Source organism: Musca autumnalis, unplaced genomic scaffold, assembly GCF_047663935.1.
Source record: "Musca autumnalis isolate F117 unplaced genomic scaffold, ASM4766393v1 scaffold_4, whole genome shotgun sequence".
NCBI lineage: Eukaryota > Metazoa > Arthropoda > Insecta > Diptera > Muscidae > Musca > Musca autumnalis.
Window position 1 is genome coordinate 87,728,010 of NW_027411977.1, and position 24,598 is coordinate 87,752,607.

The 24,598-nt window shown below is 38.4% G+C and overlaps 1 protein-coding gene across 20 annotated transcripts in view; it reads right to left on the bottom strand.

The window, feature by feature from the left end:
* Positions 1 to 24,598, bottom strand: part of Lasp (LIM and SH3 domain protein Lasp) — a 333,829-nt gene that overhangs the window by 15,032 nt on the left and 294,199 nt on the right. For 8 of the 20 annotated variants that reach the window (XM_073985188.1, XM_073985183.1, XM_073985189.1 and 5 more), the window contains exons 5-6: positions 22,110 to 22,248; positions 5,202 to 5,927 (exon numbers count right to left, since the gene is read on the bottom strand). In XM_073985188.1, coding sequence (XP_073841289.1) covers positions 5,202 to 5,927; positions 22,110 to 22,248 — 865 coding nt within the window. Of the gene's footprint in view, positions 1 to 5,201; positions 6,495 to 22,109; positions 22,249 to 24,598 lie in introns of all 20 variants that reach the window. The other 12 variants (XM_073985177.1, XM_073985172.1, XM_073985179.1 and 9 more) reach the window with 3 other exon arrangements.

Consider the following 24,598-nt stretch of genomic DNA (forward strand, 5'->3'; position numbering starts at 1 on the left):
GACTTGCCCCTGAAAAAACTTTTACCGTCGTAATGGAGGTAGCGAATGCAAATCGCTTTAACAAAAATCAAAGTGATTCGAGAGCAGGTCTTAAAGTGAACTTATCCGAAATTTTGTGTGAGAGTTACCAGAAGGAGTAGACAAATATAGTCCATATTCGAACGTGATCTATATCAAGTAGATATATTAGGATGTACAATGTATGGATTACATCTGTCACTCCCTTCAAGAGTTATCGTGCTCACAATTTTTTCAAACATTTTTGAACTTTTGTGGGGGAGGTACTTGAAGGAGTGGACCGATATGACTTATCTTCGAATTTAAACTATGTTTGGACAAAATATTACGAAGGCCAACTTTTTGACCGAATCGACAGATCCGTTCAAGAGTTATCTTGCGCTCCAACCACTACACACGGTGTCATAGGGGCTTTTTGCATCTTTCAGGCTATTTTCTCAGGAAGTATAGACTTGCCCCTGATGAAACTTGTACCGTCGTATGGTGGGCAGTGAATACAAGTTTTTGCAACAAAAATCAAAGCGATTCGAGAGCAGGTCCTAATCTGAACTTATCCGAAATTTAGTGTGGGAGGTACCCGAAGGCGTGGACCGATTGAGTCCATATTGGAACCTCATCTAAGTTTGGTAGAAATTTAACGATTTGCAAAGTATGGACCAAATTGGATACTCCCTTTAAGAGTTATCGTGCGCACAAATTTTCCGAACATTTTCGACCTTTTGTGGGGGAGGTGGTATCGGAAGGAGTGGACCGATATAACCCATCTTCGAACTTAAACTAAGTTTGGACAAAATATTGCGATCCGTTCGAGAGTGCGCACCAGCCAGCCAGACAGACGGACGGACATTGTTCAAACGACTCCAAATTGTCTGAAACACATTTCGTCCAAACATACTTGGGGTCTAAAACCATTATTTCGATAAGGCACATTTTGCCCGTATGAAAGTGTATACCCTCGTTAGCAAAAATGCTGAGGGTATAAAAAGAAGAATTGTATTGGCCAACAGATGCTACTATGGCTTATGTAAGCAGTTTAAAAACAAAGCCACATATCGTCACACAAAAACAACGCTTTACAAAACATTGATGCTAATGTATGGTTCCGAAGCCTGGGTATTTGCCAATCTGCGTTGACGGTGAATATCGAAGTCGTATGAACCACGACATCAGTATAGATATCGAGATGCAACGACTGCGTTGGCTAGGCCATATCATAAGAATGAGCGATGATAAACCTGCTAAGAAGTCGTACATATACGGGGCACGCAGGCCAAGGCTTCGATGGAGCAAACAAGTGGAAAAAGAGATGGAAAGACGCAGTATTCCAAAAAATCAACAGAGAGAAATGGAGATCTTTTCCTAGTTCGGCTTATGGAACAAATGTTCTGTAATTGGCCAGCTACGTAACTAGTTTGAAAACAAAGCCACACTTCGTCAAACCAAAGTAACACTTTACAAAACACTGATACTACCAGTGTTAAGGGTTGGTTAGTGTTAGATCTAGGGGCCAATATGCGTTGACGTGATTATGGCCGTCGTATGAACCACGAACTGTATCGAATTTACAACGACATGAGCATAGTTTAAACAAACCCAAAAAGGCGCGTAAATACGGGCCGCATGGCGGTACGCGCAGAGTTAGAAGACCAAGGCTTCGATGGAGGAGGGAGGAGAGGAAATCTATTCATAGTTCTTATTGTCCGACTAAAACAGTTTTTTTCAAGGTATTTCCACATTTTATTACTTGACTGATTGGTACAATTTTTCAAAGGAACATTTCCATTTTTTTCTAATATGTACATCAATGTTTTTAAAGACTTAGAAAACTGATAAATATAGGTGAATGTGTGCGGCTTTAAACTTCCACACGTTCCTTTAAAATTAACCTTTTTCACCCAATGAAAATGTATGATTGTTTGTTAATAACACTGTGCAACATTTTTAAGATGATCTTGTGCAAACAATTCGAACTGAGGATTTTTTGAAAGTACAGACCCAAACGACAAGAAACCCTAGTTGGGTTTTGTTGTGTCAGATTCAAGACAAGAAACCCTAGTTGGGTTTTGTTGTGTCAGATTCAGCTCGGATTTTATGGCCCCATTTAAACATGGTTAAATATTGAGTTTTTAAAGAAATTCGGGAATGGAACGTATAGTCGATACCATGATTAAGAGCAAGATCCCAAACGATATGATTAAATATAAACAACATGCATACATTAAAGGCAGATCAGTGGAAACCGCTTTACATGAGGTAGTACACCACATCGAAAACACCTTCGACAAGAAGATGTATACACTGGCAGTATGCATTGACATCGAGGGTGCTTTCAATAACGTCAGCACTGAAACCCTTATCCAATCCTTAGATAATTTTTATGTGGACCAGGCCCTTAGGAACTCGGTAAGCAATATGCTAAGGAATACATGGATAAGTTGCGGGCTACACAACGTAACGAAACGGAATAAAGTTGGTCAGGGAACGCCACAAGGGGGGATTTTGTAACCTCTCCTGTGGGTTACTACCATAAATAGCCTACTGAGGAATTTAACCAAAGAGGGATTAGAACCAGTATGTTATGCAGACGACGTTATAATACTTCTGAGGGGAAAGAACCCAAATTTTTTGTGCAGAAGGGCCGAATCGGCCCTAAATCTTGCGTATAACTGGGCTAGACCAAAAGGTCTAAACGTAAACCCTATTCTATTCTATATATACACCCAATAGAAATTCAGATAATGTATGAAGCTGCCGTCGCAGCCATAAGGCTGAAGGCGAAAGACGAGTGGATCGAAAAGGACCACGTAACATACCATCAAACAATTCTACAGGTAACAACGGGGGAGTCAATGGATAACGTTAATTCGGACCGTATACCTGAAACAATTGTAGTTGCCTCGTGTGAAACATTAATACCTGACAGAGACTCGTGGATCGGCGGGACCCTAGTTGGAAAGCCTCCTGGAAACTGCTGTTTTACAGACGGCTCGATGTTAGGGGGGAGGACGGGACTGGGACTTTTTATTGAAGAACCAGAGACCGAAATCTCTCTTCGGTTGCCGGATCACAATACTGTCCTTCAAGCGGAGATCAGGGCGATCACATAGTGTCTGAACTGGTTTAATGCTATCGCGAGACCAATTACCGTTAACGTCCTTACGGGCAGTAAAATGGCAATCAATGCAATAACATCCGAGACAGTAAAATCGGAAACTGTACTGGACTGCATAAATACGATAAACTTTTATTCCCAGCAAGGAATAGTGCGTATTACAGGGTACCAGGCCATGCGGGGATCAAAGGTAATGAAAGAGCAAATTCTCTGGCAAAAAATGGCAGGGAATTAGCAACAATAAACTTAGACAGCGCAAAGCCTCTAAATGCGTCACGTCTAGAGTTAAAAAATTGGGCAAAATAGGCCCACACATCCCTATGGAATAAATAAGAGATAGGGAAACCCGATAAGATTCTCGGGGGGACCCAAACGAGAATAAAACTAAAAACTTACTATTATTAGGTAAGGCAGACATTAGTAGGCCAACAGGTATCCTTACTGGTTACTTGGGCCTACAAACTCATCTGCATAAAATTAAATGCGCAGATAACAGCTTATGCAAGGCATGCGGAGAGGACGACGAAACGTTGGAACACTTTCTTTGCCAATGCCCAGCATTCGCAAATATCAGGTCCCAGTCTTTAGGGATCGACACAATACCGGGACTTAATCAGATAACGGTAAATGATGTTAAACAGTTAAGGGATTTTGTTAAGGGCACAGAATTCCTAAAATAATAAAGAGACCAAATACGATCCTTCTTCAATTTGTCTAGAGCGCACAACAGGCCTATTCTGGCTTAAGTGTATGTCCATTGGACATGTGGCGACTTGCGCCCCTCTTTTCAACCTAACCTAAATAATATATCTCTGAAAACAATGCGAATATTCTTCTGACCTCTGAAGCAAATTTGTAGATAAGGACAAGAATAAAATATTTGGAGAAATGATGAACTCGTAAAACTACATTTATTGCCTCAAATTTCAAAATATATGCAAAAATCCCACAATTTTTATACATTTCGCACCGTATCTCCAAAACCGTTAATTTTTTCTGAATATTTTCTTTTGGAAAAATATTACCGGAATGTAATACACAACTCTTCGGATGTCATGTTGTAAAATGCCTCTATCCCGTTGTTTTCAGTACATTTTCAACGACGATTTAATAAAAATGTCAATAATGTAGTGAAATCCGAAATGCGAGAATAAACTGTTGGTGAGAACTGTGTTTGAAATACGTGTTGTAAAAGATATGATGCAAAATACCGCTGAAACAACATGAAGTAAGCTTTTTAGAGTTTCAGAATGTTCTAAAGAATTGTTGAGAACTATATTTGGAAGATTTTTGCAAATGGTTACTTGGTTCAACTCCCAATACTTTAGCGGATACTGATCAGAATTTCAGCAATTATGTAAAATGTTCTATATTTTATAGATTTTGATGCCCTAGATGGAGTTTTTCTTATGTGGTTCTTTCAAAAGATAAGTTCTACTAGTTTAGGGCTACAATATTGCTAAAGACAGCAAGGCCAAATTCCTATTCGTTTCTGAGATAAAGGCCTGATAAATGCCAAAAAGTGTAGATTTAGCTCGTTTTAGATGAGGCCATAAAATCCGAACTGGATCTGACAGGACAAAACCCTACTAGGGTTTTTGTAGTCTAAATATGTACTTTCAAATATTGCACACTAGAAGTGGTTTGCATTTTCAGTGTTGTATAGTGTACTCGTAATTGAACAAAAGGTGTCAAACGTGTTGTTGATCTAGGATTAGATGTATTTTCAAATATGTATGTATTAATTCCAAAACATATAGCTTTGAGATATGTATATGTAGATAATATGTATCTAAAATATAAATACTATTGCGTGATATTATAGTGAGACGATAAGCTATAGAGAGACACATAGAAGCATAGGTAAGGCACAAAAGCAAAGCATGAAAAGCTATTTAATACATTAAAGCGCATTGTGGAACCTGAAGAAATTTTCCAAAAATGGAATTCTACTTTTCGGGTTCTACAACACTACTTAAAGGATATATTAATTTTTTTTCTTTAATATTTTTCTAAAAATAATGAAAATGTTTCAAACAACTATTTCTAGCATGACATGTGTATGACTTACCATTTGCACGATTATCAGAACTATAGATGAGTGTGGTGCTTGATCTAGCCGGATTGGGTAATGGACGTGGTCCATCGGATAGGGGATCATAATCGGCTATTTTACCAATACTACCGTTAATGGTTGCGCCACCATTGGTGCTATTGTGATGATGATGAAGATGTTGATGATGATTTGCTTGTTGCAATAATGGCTGTTGCTGTCCACCACCACCGCCATTGAGTGTACCACCAATTCCACTCTGGCTGTGGCTGGCTGATGGTTGATAGCTGTTCGTGTACGAGTTATTGGGGAACAGCTGTTGTTGAGCTGTGCTGACACTTCCGCCACTACCATAACTGGGTGTAGTTGCTGCCGAAGAGCTTTTTTGCGCCTGATATGCCGCCTGTGGTGTTACTAGACCACCGTTATTATTGTTGTTACCACTGTTCAGATGGTTATTATTGTGATGTTGTTGTTGTTGCTGCTGCTGATGTTGATAAAGTTGTGCCTGTGATGTTGCCCTTTGACTGTTGGGGTAGCTGTTGCTGGTACTGTTATTATCATACTGATCGTAGGTATTATTATAAGGGGTGGCCGTAGCGCTCAATGCCGGCATTGAGGGATCATTTGTGATCAGGGCCCCAGTTGGATGATGAGAACTTTGTAAAATGGCTGAACGCAATTGATTGTAACTGTTGTTGGGTTGTTGGTATTGTGATGTTCCCTGTAGATTTGGAGCGCCAGCTGTTAAGGGGGTAGAAGAAGAAGAAGATGGATACAAATGAGAAGATTGTTTAAGTCCATGCGATTGTTGCTGCTGCAGGTTTTGAGGCTGGCGCATCATTTGAGGCTGTTGATAGTGCTGATATTGTTGTTGTTGTTGCTGTTGTTCGTGTTGTATAAATTGTTGCTGCTGTTGTTGTTGGTGTGATGTTGCATAGGGGTGTTGGTGTTGTACTGGCCCTGGCCGACTATTGTTTGTTTGATAATTGTGGGAGTTCATACCAAGCGTCTGATTGCTGGGCACAATGTGAGCCGTGTTGTGTTGTTGTTGTTGTGGTATATTAGGTGATGGCATTGTCTGTTGCTGTGATGGTGTATTTGTTGTATAAAGATATTGATTGTGCTGTGGTGCCAGTGCATGTGATGGCGCCTGCTGTTGCAGCTGCTGCTGTGAATGTTGCTGTGGTGCCACACCCATGCGTGGTGACAACTGTTGTGGTGGCAACGGTGAATGGGATGCATTTATTTGTGGTGCATACTGTGCGAATTGTTCAGCGGCCAATTGTTCTGAGAAATATTCCGATTCGTCTAATTTTATTAAAAAATTCATCCACAAAGAACATGCACACAAATTTTGTAATTTTTATATTTAGATTTTTGGTATGGTGGGTTAATTTTACGTATGGATGTGTGTATTGTTGTTAGATGTGGTGGTGGTGGATTTTTTAGTAGACAATTTGGTTGTTATCATGGATAACAAAATTTAACCATGAGGTGGTAAATTGATTGGTTTTGTTGATGGTGAAATGGTTGATAACCACAATGAGGTGAATTGAGAGTTGAGTTTGCAACGGACGAGTGAGTTGGTTGGTGGTGTTTTTGTTTTAGCACACAAAACAAGCAACATACAGGGCGACACAAATAAACATAAAATTGAATGAAAACAAAAAAATAAAATACAAATTTTTAAAAATTATTAAAATAGAAAAAAAAACATAAAAACTAAAATATAATTAAAAAATACAAATAAAATACATAGATAAATTAAAAATAAAATCAAATAAAATAAAATATTTTATAGTCTATATAAGCTGTAAAGATTTAACACTGGATGATAAGCATCCAAAAAAAAAAAAAAATAATATCAAAAATAGGAAATACTTTTTTTCAATAAAATTTTAAATATAGGATAAATATCGTATTGGAAATTATCCATGGCTAATAGAGATAGCCTCATATTCGCTACAAAAGGCGAAATAATCGTATTAATCGCACTTAAAAATTATATCAAGCTTATCTGGATAGCCGATATTTTGCTAATGCTATTTTATTTATTCCAAAATGAATGAATCTAGGATTTTAAATTTCGTAGCGATTTAAATTCTATATTCCGTGTCAAACACACAAATTTCTGATAATTTTTCTAAAGTACATAGTCCATATTTATATTCGGCAATTTTCCATGCGGCAATTGTCAGTTTGAAGGTGAGATAGGTGAGGCATATGGTAACCCTTTGCCTCTCAACACCAACAAAACTACAATTGCCGCAAAGAAAGCTGCCTAATGTAAATATGGACATAATATGAACAATAGGAATTTATTTTTATACCGTCAGCCTTTAGGCTAAAGAGGGTGTAAACACTTTCAGCCTAGGTCCTAAAGAAAATAAGCAAACACAATACTTTTGACGTTTTTAGCGGTTTTTGAGTTTTTGGGCCAATTTCCAGACGAGTCCTTAAACTGCACTCCTTTTAAACTTTGTGTGGGAGGTACCCGATCTAGTCTATATTCGGACATAATTCGAGGCTGTAAGAAATAATACGAAGTACAACGTTTGGACCAAATTGGTTTTTCCCTTCGAGGACTATCTTACGTATTAACCAATTAAGTTGCTGCTGGCAGACTTTTTGAAGGTTTTGGGCCATTATCACACGAAATATCGACTTGCCCCCAAAATTACACCTTACAATATTTTTTTTCCTGGCCAAAAAACCATTTTGTTTTAACAGTGTTTATTATTATGTCTGTATGTTCGTTCTTCCGTTCAATCTGGCTCTGGGTCTATCTCCAGTTCAAGGAAAGTGGCTGCTTCGATGGGATGTAACAACCACAGATCCACTGGAGTTAGATGAGTATGTTTGGCGGGGCAGTTGAATAGATGTTTTATGTCGTGTCATTTTGTTGTTGTCACCGATTCTCAATTTCCATTTGGGATTCTATAGTAAACATATTGAAACTAAGGACACCAAAAAATAGGTCAAAATATTGGAAGGTGTGGGCGTGGTGTGCTCCTAAAGACAACATTTTTTTCCAATTGTGGGAAATACGCAATTTCTGCAAATTTCTGGAGATAGAAATATTGGAAGGTTTAGGCGTGATGTGCTCCTAAAGACGACTTTTTTTCCAATTGTGGAAAATACGTCATTTCTGCAAATTTCTGGATATAGAAATAGCTTTTTCTCAAAAATATAACAGATATTGGGGTTCATTGTTTTCTTAGGTAGTTAGGATTGTGGCCTTTAAGAACCGTTTCAATAAATTATCGCAGCGTTTACACAAAGAACTAGAACTTTTAGGAGAGAGCATGCGTACCCCTCCAGTTTAAGGCATCGGAAGGCCTTTTTGAACCACTCTGGGGCCGCCGTAACAGGGCAAGTATAACATTTTGGGAAAAATTTTAAAATGATCCGAGATGAGTTGTCAAATTACACTTTTCACAAATTTTGTGTGGGAGCTACCCGAAGGACTGGGTCGATATAGTCCATATTCCAACTTGTTGTTGTAGCAACGCACATATTAGGCGCTAAGCACCAAAAACGACCTAACCCACATGTTCCAAAAAATAAAACTGACCATTAAGATCCAATCCGAACCTTTTAAAAAACTTCAACCTGGACTGGTTGCATTCATAAAGAATCAGGAGACAGGTGAGTGGGGCTAGCTTTTCAGCTAAAGAAATGCAGTGAGTCGTGAGATTCCAATCCACATGCCGGGCATGTGTTGGGTATGGTGACATCAATTCGGGCTCAATACAAATTGCATCGTCGGGATTTTAACTGGGCTAAAAACACTCGGCAGCTAGCGTTCTTCTGCTACGATGGATGGGATGGTCCGTCCCCAAGTACACATTCACACTGTATCTCTGTAATGCCTGTTCAAAAGTCTCAGTGTAATAGCTATTTAAGGGGTTACCCTAGTTGTGCAGACCAAAAAACCCATTTTTCATGAATTTTTTCAAAGAAACTACAAATATTTTTAGGTAGATGTTTTTTTTCCTCCTGAAAGAACACATCTTAAACTACTTCTGGAATTTTTGTTGTTGAAAAATGTTGCATAGTTTTGTGGTAAATGGTTACCTGCCAAACCCTTTTTTGTGGGCGTTTTAAGAACCTAATAATTTTGTCTTTAAGAGAAACAGAATTTCAAAAAAATCGATTTTAAACAAAATTATGGGCTGTCAAAGACAAAATTTCGATTTTAGCGAAAAATTGGCCGTTTGTTTGTCCAAAAATCGGGCAAACAATTTTTTAAAAAAATCTGTCTCCCTTAAAGACAAGCTTTTTATGTATATAATAAGCTCACCAAACCATATGAAGATCGGTCAATTCGTTTTCGAGCTATCGTTGGCACCGCAAAACGTTTTACAAAAAAGGGTTTCGAGAAAAACGCGTTTTAAGTTGAGCCTCTACACACAAAACTCAACGGATTCTTCAATTTGAACGGTCATATCTCAGCAAATTTTGCTCCGATCTACTTGAAATTTTTTGTGGTATACTCTATAATAAGCTAATACTTCAAAATAAGCTAATACATTTTGTCCCATTTTTTGAAAGTGACAAGTAGGGGTAACCCCTTAAGTCTGCCTGATAGGCTCGTTGGTCTAGAGGTTATCTTTTATATCTTTCGACCTCTGTCTCTAGATCATGAAGAATTATGTATTCCAACCTGGTACATTACTGGATGCAATAATCCGAAGTTTGGGCCAATCAGAAACTCCATGCAAGAGTTATATTGAGGATTTGCAATTTTAGCTGGTGCCGTCAAGTTTTCTTAGAGCTTTTAGGCCATATGTCATGAGGTGTGGACTTGCCCCAGAAAAAATTGTACCGTCATAAAGGGGACCGCAATGACAATCTGCTGAAAAATTTTCAAAGCGCTCTCCAACTTCACTTTTTCCGAATTTTGTGTGGGAGGTACGCGTGGACCATATTCGAATCTGATTTATTTTGTCCAAACATAGATCAAGTTAGATGACGGGCTATATCGGTCCGCTTCTTCTGGTATTTTCCCCACAAAAGTTCAAACATTTCCGTTAAGATAACTATTGAAGGGTGTAACCGAATGGGTCCAAGCTTTGCACGTCGTAATATTTTTTCCAGACATAGATCAACTTCGAATATGGACCATATTGGTTCACTCCTTAGAGTATCTCTTACAGACATTTTCATAATTCGTGTCATCTCATAAGTAATTTTAGTTGGTACCGGCAGGGTTTTTATAGCTTTTGGATATTTGCGTAAACTTTTGAATTTTTGTGTGGGAGGTACCTGAAGTAGTGGATCGATATGGCCCTTCTTAGAATAAGAATAATAGAATAAGGATAATTGGGTTATAAAACCATTATTTCGATGAGCCCAAAAGACTGAGGGCGTAAATAGCATGGTACTAAGAATTAGTATGTCAATAAATATGTGTATGTAAGTTTATATCCAGATATACATATATTTTCTAAACACCGCTATTATTTTCTGGATGATGATGTTTGAAACACATACGAGCATAAAACTACCCCAACTGTCCCTCTTTTTGAAGGTAATAAATCATTCTGAAATTATGAAAACGGAAATATAAATAAAACAAGTAAAAAAGTATCAGTCGGCTTTGCGACTGAGATATACCCTTTCGGATTGAAATACCTTTTTCCCAAAAAAAAAAAAACATGTATTTAGGGGGGTTTTCAAAATTTTGGCCGTATGCACCGACAAAAGTATAGATAGGATTAAAGCTCAAAAATTTGCGGGGATATCGATAGATAGGGTTTTTTTTATCACACTAGCCTGCGAAAAACATAATACAGCTATATTCGGAAATATATTCGGTTCGAGCACTCCAGCCACTACATATGGTGCCATAGGGGTTTTTTACAGCTTTCGGGCTGTTTTCTCAAGAAGTATGGACTTGCCCCTGAAAAAACTTTTACTGCCGTAATTGAGGCATCGAATGCAAGTTGCTTTAATAAAAATCAAAGTGATTCGAGAGCAGGTCTTAAAGTGAATTTATCCAAAATTTTGTGTGGGAGGTACCCGAAGGAGTGGACAAATATAGTCCATATTCGAACCTGATCTATATCTGGTAGATATTTTAGGATGTGTAAAGTATGGACCAAATAGGTCACTCCCATCAAGAGTTATCGTGTGCACAATTTTTTCGAACTTAAACTAAGTTTGCACAAAATATTACGAAGGCCACAGTTTGCACCGAATTGCCGGATCCGTTCGAGAGTTATCTTGCGCTTCAACCACTGCACACGGTGTCATAGGATTTTTTGTACCTTTCAGGCTATCTTCTCAGGAAGTATGGACTTGCTATTGATGAAACTTATACCGTCGTATGGGGGGCAGTGAATACAAGTAGCTACAACAAAAATCAAAGCGATTCGAGAGCAGGTCCTACACTGAACTTTTCCGAAATTTTGAGTAAATATTGAAACATTATCTAAGTCTGGTAGAAATTTCACGATGTGCAAAGTATGGACCAAATCGGTTAATTCCTTCAAAAGTTATTGTGCTCACAAATTTTCCGAACTTTTGTGGGGGAGGTACCGGAAAGAGTGGACCGATATAACCCATCTTCGAACTTAAACTAAGGGGTCGAATATGCATTGCCACTAAACTTGAGTTGAAATGAAATGTTGTATTATTGATGTCAAATCAACTGGGTTGTCGATAAACTTGTTATCGATCAGTGTTTTTTCAAACTTGTGAAGTCTATATTAATCCAAAAGGCACAATTCGCCAAAAAAAAAAAACGAAATGAAAAGAAAAGAAAAAAAGAACTTTGAGGGACAAGTCGAAGCCATTGGAATTGTCATCTGCACTGTAAGTTGAAGCTCATGTTGGAAAGATCTGTATAATCAGTAAATTATTTTAGGTTAAAGGCGATTTTTCGATTGAAAAGGATGCCGTAGTTTACATTGTGGAAACGTTAAAGGATGACTTCAAAGTAAGTTACAGATCAACAGCAATACCCCCACCACTTTTAAAAGTGTGAACTGTATTGACATTTTCGAAATTGTCGGAGGAGAAAAAAAGACAAAACAAAAATCATTTTTATTCAAAAACGAAATTCCCTGGTGTAGTCGGCTGTATAGATGGAACCCATGTTCACATTGGATTTGCACTCAATTTATCAATTAATATTTCAAACTGTTGTTTTATTGTTATTTTCACCATATTTTTGCTACACAAAATTAACTAATAATGCAATTAATCAACAATTGTTAAGAAAGTGTTTTTTCCTTTCACTTTTACATCTTGCTTCTACGAAAATATTCACTGCAACTGAAAATAACTGGTTGCTGAAAAATAGCCGATTCGTCAACTGAGATTCGCAACTCCAGTTGAAGGTCGTCATACATAAAGTAATTTTGACAACTCCATTCAACGATAATTGCTATCGATAATCGACCCCTAAGTTTGGACAAAATATTACGAAAGACAAATTTTGGACAGAATCGGTTGATCAGTTCGAGAGTTATGGTGCGCTCCACCCAGGCCGACAGACAGACGGACATGGCTAAATCAACTCCAAATTGTCTGAAACACACTTCGACCAAACATATTTGGGGGTCTAAGACCATTATTTCGATGAGGCACATTTTGCCCGTATGAAAGTGTATATACCCTCGTTAGCATAAATGCTGAGGGTATAATTACCCTTGGAAACATAAGGCTACTACAAGATTATTCCAGGAATTGTGTATCTTTATTTATACACAAATATTTAATATCAATTTAAATCGATTAACACGCACGCAATGCCAAATACTGACGTAACTGCAAAATTTAAACGAAATCAATTAATTTGAACATTAAAGAAGTGGTGCGTGGGTGGCGATGTTTCTGCTGCTATACCAAAAGAATAACGTAATTGATATAATGTTCAATTTATAACTCACGCACAAGATTTTTTTCGCACTATTCACAGTTTATTTAAACAAATAAACATCAACATAATGTACACAATACAGGGTGTTCCAAAAGGGAATGAAAGTGAAGTGAAAAAAGTATCAGTCGGTTTATCGACTGCTTTATAACCTCTTCTGCCTATGACAAGGAAAATAAATATAAAATAAAATAAAGGGAAGCAAGATCATGAGTTAGGGACCATTCTTCGCTTGGACTTACGGAAACGGCGTTTTTAACTTAAATTTTTGGGGGTATAGCCGAAGGCTACAAAATCGATTTCTTTATAGAATTATTAGTAAATTAAATGAGCTACTCCAAACACGAGTTTTCGTGCTTACAAACCATATTACTTTGCGGAAACAAGGGCTGCCAAACACATAACACATGTATATTGCCATACTTAGGACCACAAACATGTCTGCGGTAATACATATTTTAGGACGGATTCGAGAAGGAACAGATACAGTCTATATTCGAACTTGGTTTATGTCTGGTAGAAATATGAATATGTGCAAAATAGGGCCAAATTAGTCCCTTGCTACCTTCGACAGTTATCGCTTGTCCCATATGGTACGTTTTAGGACACCCTGTATAAAATCATTAAAAACGTGAACTTGTATTTCTGAGTATGATCATATTTTTATACAATTTTCCTTACATACCAAAATATACATACATAGCTATTGTAGAAGTCAAAAGAGCTGAAACGTATCGAGTCATAATAGTGAATATTAAAAATAAATTGAAGGAATTTAACACATTTTTAACACTATACGTATTCGCTGAGGTAGCTGACTATTTACAATTTCCACCTTTGCATAAAAACACATACATACATCAGAAATAAATAAACAACAAAGTAAAAAATAATCAGCGGCTATGCTGACGGCAAAATACTCTCAGCCTAGGACTATACAAACAAGTAAGAAAGTATCAGTCTGCTGTGCCGACAGAGATATAGGTTGACTTCCGAAATGTCATAAAACTCCGTTGTTCCAATTATTTCATGTGCATTGTAAAAGTACTTTAAAATGCACACATTTGCAAAATCAACCTAATGCATCTGTTTTCTACCTGATACTCATTTTGTGGGCCTTCTGCGTTTCAAATGTGCAACAGTAATCGAGTGCAATACTTAGCATCAACTCCGTATCACTGCGACATGGAATAGGATGCTTAAGACATTTACAAAGCAGCTGGCGTTTCAGAAGTCAGTCATACCTTCAGTCTAGGACCTAAAGAAATAGGGTTTTTTCTCAGGAATTGTTCCACAAAAATCCCAGGCGGGACAGGGGAGACTTCTCTCATACCAATGAGTGCACCACGATTCATATTAGCTCAATGATATGGGACCTACTGTTTATTGCCGAGTCCGGTGTGTCTAAGACACCACTTGTAGAGAACTTGTACAAGGCTGAAATACTCAGAAAATGTCGCCAACATTACTGAGGGGTATTTTGCCACCGTTGAAAAGTGTTTGATGTTGACTGGTCGGGAAATCGAACCCACGACCTTCAGCGTGCAAGGCGGGTGTGCATACCATTGCACCACGGTGGCGATGTAGTCTATATTCGGACATAATTCGAGGCTGTAAGAAATAATACGATGTACAACGTTTGGACCAAATCGATTTCTCCCTTCGAGGGTTATCTTACGTTCCAACCAATTTAGTTAGTGCCGGCAGGCTTCTTTGGATCTGTTGGGCCATTATTACAGCAAATCCATATTTGCCCCCGAAAAGCAGAAATTGCGAAAACTTGTTGCAGAAAAATTTAAAATGATCCGAGACGAGCTGTTGAACTGTACTTTTTCCAAATTTTGTCTGAGAGGTGTTAGCTGATGATGTGGCCACAAACCTTAAAATATCGAAAATCGGTATGTACCGTTCTATAATGGCAATATGAAAGCGTGGACCTATATCTAAAAATTTCAAGTGGAAAGTTCAAGTGGAAAGTTTTTTACCCCCATCGAACACTAAATACCAAATTTCAGCCATTTCGGTGGAATATTGAGGCCACAACCTACAAAAATACCGGACATCTGGAGGTACCGTTCTATATGAAGGCGTGAACCTATACCAACAAAATTCTGGGGGAAAGTTGTATACCCCCAACGAAGTCTAAGTACAAATTTCAGCCATTTCGGAGGAATATTGACGCCACAAACATCAAAATACCGGAAATCCGGAGGTACCATTCTATGGGGCTATATGAAGGCGTGGACCTATACCAACAAATTTCATATGGAAAGTTTTATACCCCAAATGAAAATAAATACCAAATTTCAGCCATTTCAGTGGATTATTGTGGCCACAACCTTCAAAATACCGAACATCGGGTGGTGCCGTTCTATGGGGGATATATCAAAACTTGAACCGATATAGCCCATTTGCAATATCAATCATCCTAGGAGTAATAGAAAATTTTATACCAAAGCTCTATCTTAAAAATTCCGTCAACAGGCGGACGGAGGGACGGACAGATGGACATGGTTATATTGACTTAGAATTTTACCCTGATCAAGGATATACATACTTTATAGGGTCTCCGATGAACATATCGATGTGTTACAAACGGAATGAGAAATTTAATTATACCCTCCATATTATGGTGGAGGGGATCTAATTTTTACAGTCATTACTTTCGATAACACTGTGAACACAAATTTTGTGGCAGGGATAATTCCCTTTGAAGATGATAGCCCTAGGTGAGTATATTAAGAACCCCGAAGGACAGATACTTCCGCGTTATGGCGTGATGAAGTTTTTGCTAGAGACCCTGTTAGCCATCTGGAATTAGCGTTATATCTTTGTTCACTGTTGCTTTAGCTTATTTTTGAGGTGACATGTCTTCAGTCAAATCAAATTTGGATTATTTTCGTAGAGCACTTAGACCTTCTAACTCGCTTCCTTCAATATCCTTTTCGTCCTTTATTTTAAGAGTCGCTATAAAAGTACCCCAATATGACGTTTTTCAGCTTCGAAATGTTCTGCAAAAATGTCGCTCAGAAAATTTTAGGTACGGCTCTCATCGACAACTAATCGATTTTGTCGCGTGTTCATAGTCATTTTTTACATTTACCCCTGTTTGCTCAGAAAAAAACTGTGTTTTGTGTTTTTGTATGTTCTGTAAGGAATATACATATACATATACATATATTCTTATTCTGAACAAAAACAGGGTAAACGCACAAAACGACCACGAAATCGATTAGTTGTCAATGAGAGCCGTACCTAAAATTTTCTGAGCGACATTTTTGCTGAACATTTCGACGCTGAAAAACGTCATCTTGTTGTACTTTTATAGCGGCTCTTAAAATAAGGGACGAAAAGGACATTAAAGGAAGCGAGTTAAAAGGTCTAAGTGCTCTACGAAAATAATCCTCATTTGATTTGACTGAAGACATGTCACCTCAAAAATAAGCTAAAGCAACAGTTAACAAAGATATAACGCTATTTCCAGATGGCTTACAGGGTCTCAGCAAAACCTTCATCACGCCATAACGCGGAAGTTCGACTCACGGCGGATCTGTCCTTCGGGGTTCTTAATATACTCACCAAGGCCTTTCTTCCCCAAGAGGAACTTTCCGTGCCCCAGACGTTCACCTTCATTTTGTTGCACAGTGTAAATACAAACCTGTCATTTTTGTTTGTTATCGTATGCATTTTTCGAGCTTTTGGATCATTATGTTAGGAAGCCTAGATTGGAATAGTCCTTACACTGCACTTAAGCGAACATTTTGAACTGCTGTGAATGAGTTACTGAAAGGTGCTGTCCTATATAACCCATCTTCTAACGGGATTTAAGTTTGAAAAGTCAGTCCAATGTCAATCACTCTTCTTGATAGGGTTTGAGGGTGGTCACCGCGAATGTTGTACGATAAAGACCAGTTTGAAACTTGATATACGTTTGAAAGAAACATTACGTTGTACAAAGTTTCGGCGAAATAGGATAAGCACTTATACGGACATGCCCTTAAACCAGAGTAGACTTGTTGTGTGCTCTACAACCATTTTCCGGCAATGTCGCATTTTTGCGGGCATTGTGTGGTGTAAAATTTTTAGTTCGGATAAAAATCAGTAACCTGGCGTAAAATCGACATTTTACTAGTGGAAGAAGCCAACACACACCTGAGTTTAAATAAATAAATTGTCGCTTTGTAAGAAGTATTATTGATTGGGCTTAAGCAACAACATTGTAAACAATATTTCTGAAAACTATTTTTAAAGAAAAGGGCATCAAATTTTCTTCTGTGCACTGATTTTTACTTCTATACGCAACGCCGTTAAAGACTTGTATAATATAGGGCAAGCCTGGCTAATACAGGACTTTGCATATATCATTAGAATGTTTGTACGTACTCTGGACATAATCCTTAATGATTTTTCATAGTTATGTTTTGGAAAATAACTTCAAAAACTTGAAATTTCTAGCCACATTGCCTACAAAGGGACATTAATACAATCATGCCAAAACTACGTCCGAAACATCATTTTTTATACCCTCAGCATTTATGCTAACACTTTCATACGGGCAAAATGTGTCTCATCGAAATAATGGTTTCAGACCTCAAGTATGTTTGGACGAAATGTGTTTCAGACAATTTGGAGTCGATTTAGCAATGCCCGTCCGTCTGGATTGCTGGTGCGCACGATAACTCTCGAAAGGATAATCCGATTTGGTCCAAAATTTGGCTTTCGTAATATTTTGTCCAAACTTAGTTTAAGTTCGAAGATGGGCCATATCGGTCCACTCGTTCAGGTACCTCCCCCACAAAAGTTCCAAAAAGTTCGGAAAATTTGTGCGTACGGTAACTCTTGAAGGGAGTAATCGATTTGTTCCATACTTTGCACATCAACTCTCAAACGGATCTGCCGATTCGGTCCAAAATTTTGACTTCGTAATATTTTGTCGATGCTTAGTTTAAGTTCGAATATGAGCCATATCGGTCCACTCCTTCCCCCTCACAAAAGTTCTAAACTGTTCGCTAGAATGGAATGCACTGTAACTGTCGAAGGTAGTAGTAGTGCACATCGTAATAGTTCTACTACACATAGATTAGGTTCGAATATGGACTATATATGTCAACTCCTTCGGGTACCTCCCACACAAAATTTCCGATTTCTATTGTAGCAGTTTATATTTGTTGCCCCCATTACGACGGCACAAGTTTTTAGGAGCATGTCTACAGTTCCTGAGAAAATGACCCGAAAGCTGAAAACCCCCTACGACATCAATAGCTGGAGCGCACGTTAAGTATCGAACGGATCCCGATTCGATTTTGTCCAAACTTGGTTCGAACGTGAGCCATATCGGTCCACTTAAAAAAATTGCACTAAAATGGTACGTACGGACATGCCGATTTGGTCCAAGGGGATGCAAATATCTCCTAATATTTTGTCCGGTCTTCTCTGCAAACAGGCTGAGGGTATATCTCTGTCGGCAAAGCCGACTGATACTTTTTTACTTGATTTTCTATTGGAATCAATGATAAAACTACTGGAAACAATTATTCCACCATTCTAATTACTAAAATGACATAAAAAGCGAATATTTTGGAAACTATTAATCGATTATTGTTGTTCATCATTTTCAATGCTCAATTTAAAATATCCCATTTTTTCCTTTCCGGAAATATTTTAGTATAACGGTACTGTAAAAGAATATTTTTGTATGCCATCTTAAAGAAAAAAAACGAAAGAAAAGAAAAACAAACCCCTCTAAAGTTGACAAACCCCGCAAACGTTTTAAGGACCATGATCTGCGAATCTGCACCTGGAATGTTCGCACTCTTTATAGAGAAGGTGCAGTCTTCGCATTGGCAGACGTACTTGAAAAGTACAAGGCCGATATTACTGCCATACAGGAAATACGATGGAATGGGAAAGGCGTCACAACAACACCTAAAGGTGACGCACTCTATTATAGCTGCAATGACGTAAAGCATGAGTTTGGTTGCGGATTCGTAGTTAGTCGGAGGCTAAAACATCTAGTATCAAGCTTCATCCCAGTGAATGAAAGACTTGCTGCAATTCGAATAAAAGCTAAATTCCTCAACATCAGCTTTATTTGCGCTCATGCTCCCACTGAAGAAAAGGACGAACAGACCAAAGATATATTTTACGAGCGCTTAGAAGAAACATATGACTGTTGCCCTGCCCATGACATTAAAATCATTCTAGGTGATTTTGGAAAGGAGAATATCTTTGGCCCAACAGTCGGGAAATTCAGTCTCCACAGTGAAACATCTGACAATGGTATGAGGCTGATAGACTTTGCAGCTGCAAAAAACATGGTAGTTAGCAGTACCAGATTTAATCATCTCGATATTCATAAGGGCACATGACTGTCTCCAGATCAGAAAACAAGAAACCAAATTGATCATGTTGTGATAGATGGAAGACATTCATCGAGCGTGTTGGATGTACGATCGTTCCGAGGCGCAAACATTGATTCGGACCACTACCTTGTTGCAGCAAAGGTACACACCCGCTTAAACGTAGCAAACAAAGTACGAACAGACACAACACGAAAGTTAGACATCGGTAAGCTGCAATCACAACAGATAGCCACAGCAACGCGTAGCGCACGAGAGAGATACAGGGAGAAAATGAGAGAGGAGAAACGTCTTTTCTGCAGGAAAAAGAGAGAGATGCAAAAGCGGGAGTGTGAAAAAAATCGAGATGTACAGGAGCCAGAATGAAGTCCGAAAATTCTACCAAAGAGTCAAGCATCAAACTGATGGCTTTGGTACAGGCACATCCTCCTGTATAGACCAGCAAGGTAATTTGGTAACTGATACAGATAGTGTACTCCGGATATGGAAAGAACATTTTTCAAATCTGTTGGTATCCAATAGCAACGAAGACTACAAAGATACCAAAGTCCCAATCCCAGAAGATGGTATTGAATGTATACCGCCCAACTAAGATGAGGTAAAGACAGCAATAAATCGGCCGAAGAATAATAAGGCAGCAGGGGCCGATGGCTTACCAGCCGAGCTGTTCAAAACCGGAGGCGACACTCTGATAAGGTGTATTCATCAGCTAGTTAGCACCATCTGACAGGAAGAACGAGTACCCGACGATTGGAACCTGAGTATCCTGTGCCCCGTCCACAAGAAGGGAGATAAGACTGTATGCTCTAACTATAGGGGCATAAGTCTACTCCCTATTGCCTACAACATCGTGTCGGGGATATTGTGCGAACGACTAAAGCCTATGGTCAACGAGATAATTGGACCATATCAATGCGGCTTTAGACCTGGCAAGTCCACCATTGACCATATATTTACCCTGCGGCAAATCCTGGAGAAGACCCAAGAGATGCAGATCGACACCTACCACCTTTTTGTCGATTATAAAGCAGCCTTCGACAGCCCGCTGCGTTCAAAGGTATTTCAAGCCATGTCTGAATTTGGTATCCCCGCAAAGCTCATCCGGCTTTGTAAAATGACATTAACTGACACGAGGTCTTCAGTTAAAATAGGAAAGAACCTCTCCGAAGAGTTTGGTACCAAAAGAAGTTTCAGACAAGGCGGCAGTCTTTCGTGTGACCTCTTCAACATCCTGCTAGAAAAGGTTATACGAGAGGCAAACGTCAAAAGCAGTGGCACAATCTACACCAATAGTCACATGTTACTTGCTTATGCTGATGATATAGACATCATGGGCCGATCAGTAAAAGAAGTAACTGATACCTTTATAAAGGTCAAAGGAGAATCTGCTAAAGTGGGTCTGGCGGTAAACGGTGAGAGGACCAAGTTGATGGTGTCGACGCGCAATGCGTCCATTGAACTTGGACCGACTGTGGACGTTGGTTCCTATTATATTGAGGTAGTAAAAGACTTCGTCTACCTCGGCACCTCCGTAAACACAACAAACGACATCAGTTGCCTGCCAATTTGGCGTGCGGTGCACGCAGAATTGGCAGGCCAAGGAATAGATGGCGCAAACAAGTGAATGATGAGACGAAAAGGCGCGGTATTCCCGAGCGCGAAGCAACAAATAGAGAGGAATGGAAATCTGTTCTTAGTTCGGCCTATAGAACAAATGTTCTGTAATGGACCAGCTAAGTAAGTAAGTATCTTAAAGACAACTTTTCAGTCTACAACATTTTTTTTGAATTGTTAAAAACCCGTTTCCAAGTTATCAACGTTTACATTTTTTATTTCAGGTTGCATCATTTTCAGTGACAGTCACTGTATATGGGTGCCGAATTTAAATACGGCTCATGAGACAAATTTATTTTTCCATTGTTGGAACAAAATTTAAAGGTTTTCATGGAAAATCTGTTATGAATGTACAAAAGGGTCGGTCGCCAACAAGTAATACAATCTATCTATCCTTCCGGATATTCATCAAAGTATTTTACCCTTAAACAAAAGGTTTTAAATATAATATTCTAAACAACTCCAATAAATAATTCTCATTAAAAAATATTTTGTGTCAAGGCATGCATTGAAACATCTACCTTTGTTTCTTACTAAAGCTAACCCTATTTTTTAATTGTAAACTCTTGATGTTACAATATTCCTAACTATTTTTAAATATCGGTATAAAAAAATACATTCTTTCAATATTTTTTTGAAGTCTTAAAATTACTTGTTTTAGATTTTTTGCCCCAAAACTTTGATTTGAGGCCAAGATGCAATGGAACCGGAAATTGAGTTTTCATAAAAATCTGAACAGAAATGCTTCCATCTACCTTACCCGTGTGTTCGCAAATAACATACCATTCAATGGGTATTTTTTTGAGGATATTTGTAATATGCATTTCCAAAGTCCAGAAGCGGCGAGACATGTAGAAATGTAAGTAGGTACAATCAGAATCAGATTTTTAGTGATGAACTTTGTTCTATAGACTGTTTGTAAGTAAGGTGGGTGCTCTTAGTCAATTGTGGCTTAATATTAACTTATTTTTAGAGGTTATTTTACACAGTTTTGTTAAATAAATTCATTAAAACTAATATTTACAAATCTATATATCGTTTGCCTATACACATTCGTATACACACCTTTTGTTGTATCCGATACTTCAGCGGCACCACGTTGCTTCTCCATGGCAGCTTTCTTTTCCAAATCACCGTGATAGGCCACATTTGATATGTGTTTGGTATTCTGTTTTATACGCAATGTCTCAGGATCATCGGCGACCTGTAAGTGGACGTGTGGGGTAACACATGTCAAGAATAAACGGAAATATTTAATAAAAAAAAACAAGAACAAGAATAAAATAAAAAAAGAAGAAAATAATTCAACACATTTCTGGGGTGGAATTTCAAATGAGTTTCCCTCCCCAGGCCATGTGATAACAAAAACTAAAACTAATGCAAAAGATATGACCAACATCAACTAAAAAAGAAGAAGAAGAAGAAGGCCAAACACTGACTTCGGACAATGGTTTAAAGAGAGATCAGCTGCATTTGTTTGTTGTTGTGCTGGATGGATGACTGTGGAAGACCAAAATAACGCAGCAATATGTCGAAATATGTTGGTCTATGTAATGTGTTAACGCCTCCTGAATATATGTGACACAGTGGGGATATTTGTCTTTTACCAAGAATTTTTTACTACGTTTGCCATAAAGGCAATAAGAAAGGAAACATTAGGGTATACAGATGATTTTAGGTAATAGGATAAAGGATATAATCGTTCATTTTTGCGTTTATGTCTATAGAAGCACCCTTTGTTTCAGAAAGGGTCTATAGAAGCACCCGTTGTTTCAGAAAGGGTCTATAGAAGCACCCTTTGTTTCAGAAAGGGTCTACAGAATCACCCGTTATTTCAGAAAGGGTCTATAGAAGCACCCTTTGTTTCAGAAAGGGTCTATAGAAGCACCCTTTGTTTCAGAAAGGATCTATAGAAGCACACTTTGTTTCAAAAAGGTTCTATAGAAGCACCCTTTGTTTCAAAAAGGGTCTATAGAAGCACCCTTTGTTTCAGAAAGGGTCTATAGAAGCACTTTTGTTTCAGAAAGAGTTTACAGAAACAATTTTTCTTTCAGAAAGGGTCTATAGAAGCACCCTTTGTTTCAGAAAGGGTCTATAGAAGCACCCTTTGTTTCAGAAAGGGTCTATAGAAGCACCCTTTGTTTCAGAAAGGGTCTATAGAAGCACCCTTTGTTTCAGAAAGGGTCTATAGAAGCACCATTTGTTTCAGAAAGGGTCTATAGAAGCACCCTTTGTTTCAGAAAGGGTCTATAGAAGCACCCTTTGTTTCAGAAAGGGTCTATAGAAGCACCCTTTGTTTCAGAAAGGGTCTATAGAAGCACCCTTTGTTTCAGAAAGGGTCTATAGAAGCACCATTTGTTTCAGAAAGGGTCTATAGAAGCACCCTTTGTTTCAGAAAGGGTCTATAGAAGCACCCTTTGTTTCAGAAAGGGTCTATAGAAGCACCCTTTGTTTCAGAAAGGGTCTATAGAAGCACCCTTTGTTTCAGAAAGGGTCTATAGAAGCACCCTTTGTTTCAGAAAGGGTCTATAGAAGCACCCTTTGTTTCAGAAAGGGTCTATAGAAGCACCCTTTGTTTCAGAAAGGGTCTATAGAAGCACCCTTTGTTTCAGAAAGGGTCTATAGAAGCACCCTTTGTTTCAGAAAGGGTCTATAGAAGCACCATTTGTTTCAGAAAGGGTCTATAGAAGCACCCTTTGTTTCAGAAAGGGTCTATAGAAGCACCCTTTGTTTCAGAAAGGGTCTATAGAAGCACCCTTTGTTTCAGAAAGGGTCTATAGAAGCACCCTTTGTTTCAGAAAGGGTCTATAGAAGCACCCTTTGTTTCAGAAAGGGTCTATAGAAGCACCCTTTGTTTCAGAAAGGGTCTATAGAAGCACCCTTTGTTTCAGAAAGGGTCTATAGAAGCACCCTTTCTTTTAGAAAGGGTCTATAGAAGCACCCTTTCTTTTAGAAAGGGTTTATAGAAACACCCTTTCTTTTAGAAAGGGTCTATAGAAGCACCCTTTATTTCAGAAAGGGTCTATAGGAGCACCCTTTGTTTCAGAAAGGGTCTATAGAAGCACCCTTTGCTTCAGAAAGGGTCTATAGAAGCACCCTTTGTTTCCGAAAGGGTCTATAGAAGCACCCTTTGTTTCAGAAAGAGTCTATAGAAGCATCCTTTGTTTCAGAAAGGGTCTACAGAAGCACCCTTTGTTTCAGAAAGGGTCTATAGAAGCACCCTTTGTTTAAGAAAGGGTCTATAGAAGCACCCTTTGTTTCAGAAAGGGTCAATAGAAGCACCCTTTGTTTCAGAAAGGGTCACTAGAAGCACCCTTTGTTTCAGAAAGGGTCAATAGAAGCACCCTTTGTTTCAGAAAGGGTCAATAGAAGCACCCTTTGTTTCAGAAAGGGTCAATAGAAGCACCCTTTGTTTCAGAAAGGGTCTATAGAAGCACCCTTTGTTTCAGAAAGGGTCTATAGAAGCACCCTTTGTTTCAGAAAGGGTCTATAGAAGCACCCTTTGTTTCAGAAAGGGTCTATAGAAGCACCCTTTGTTTCAGTAAGGGTCTATA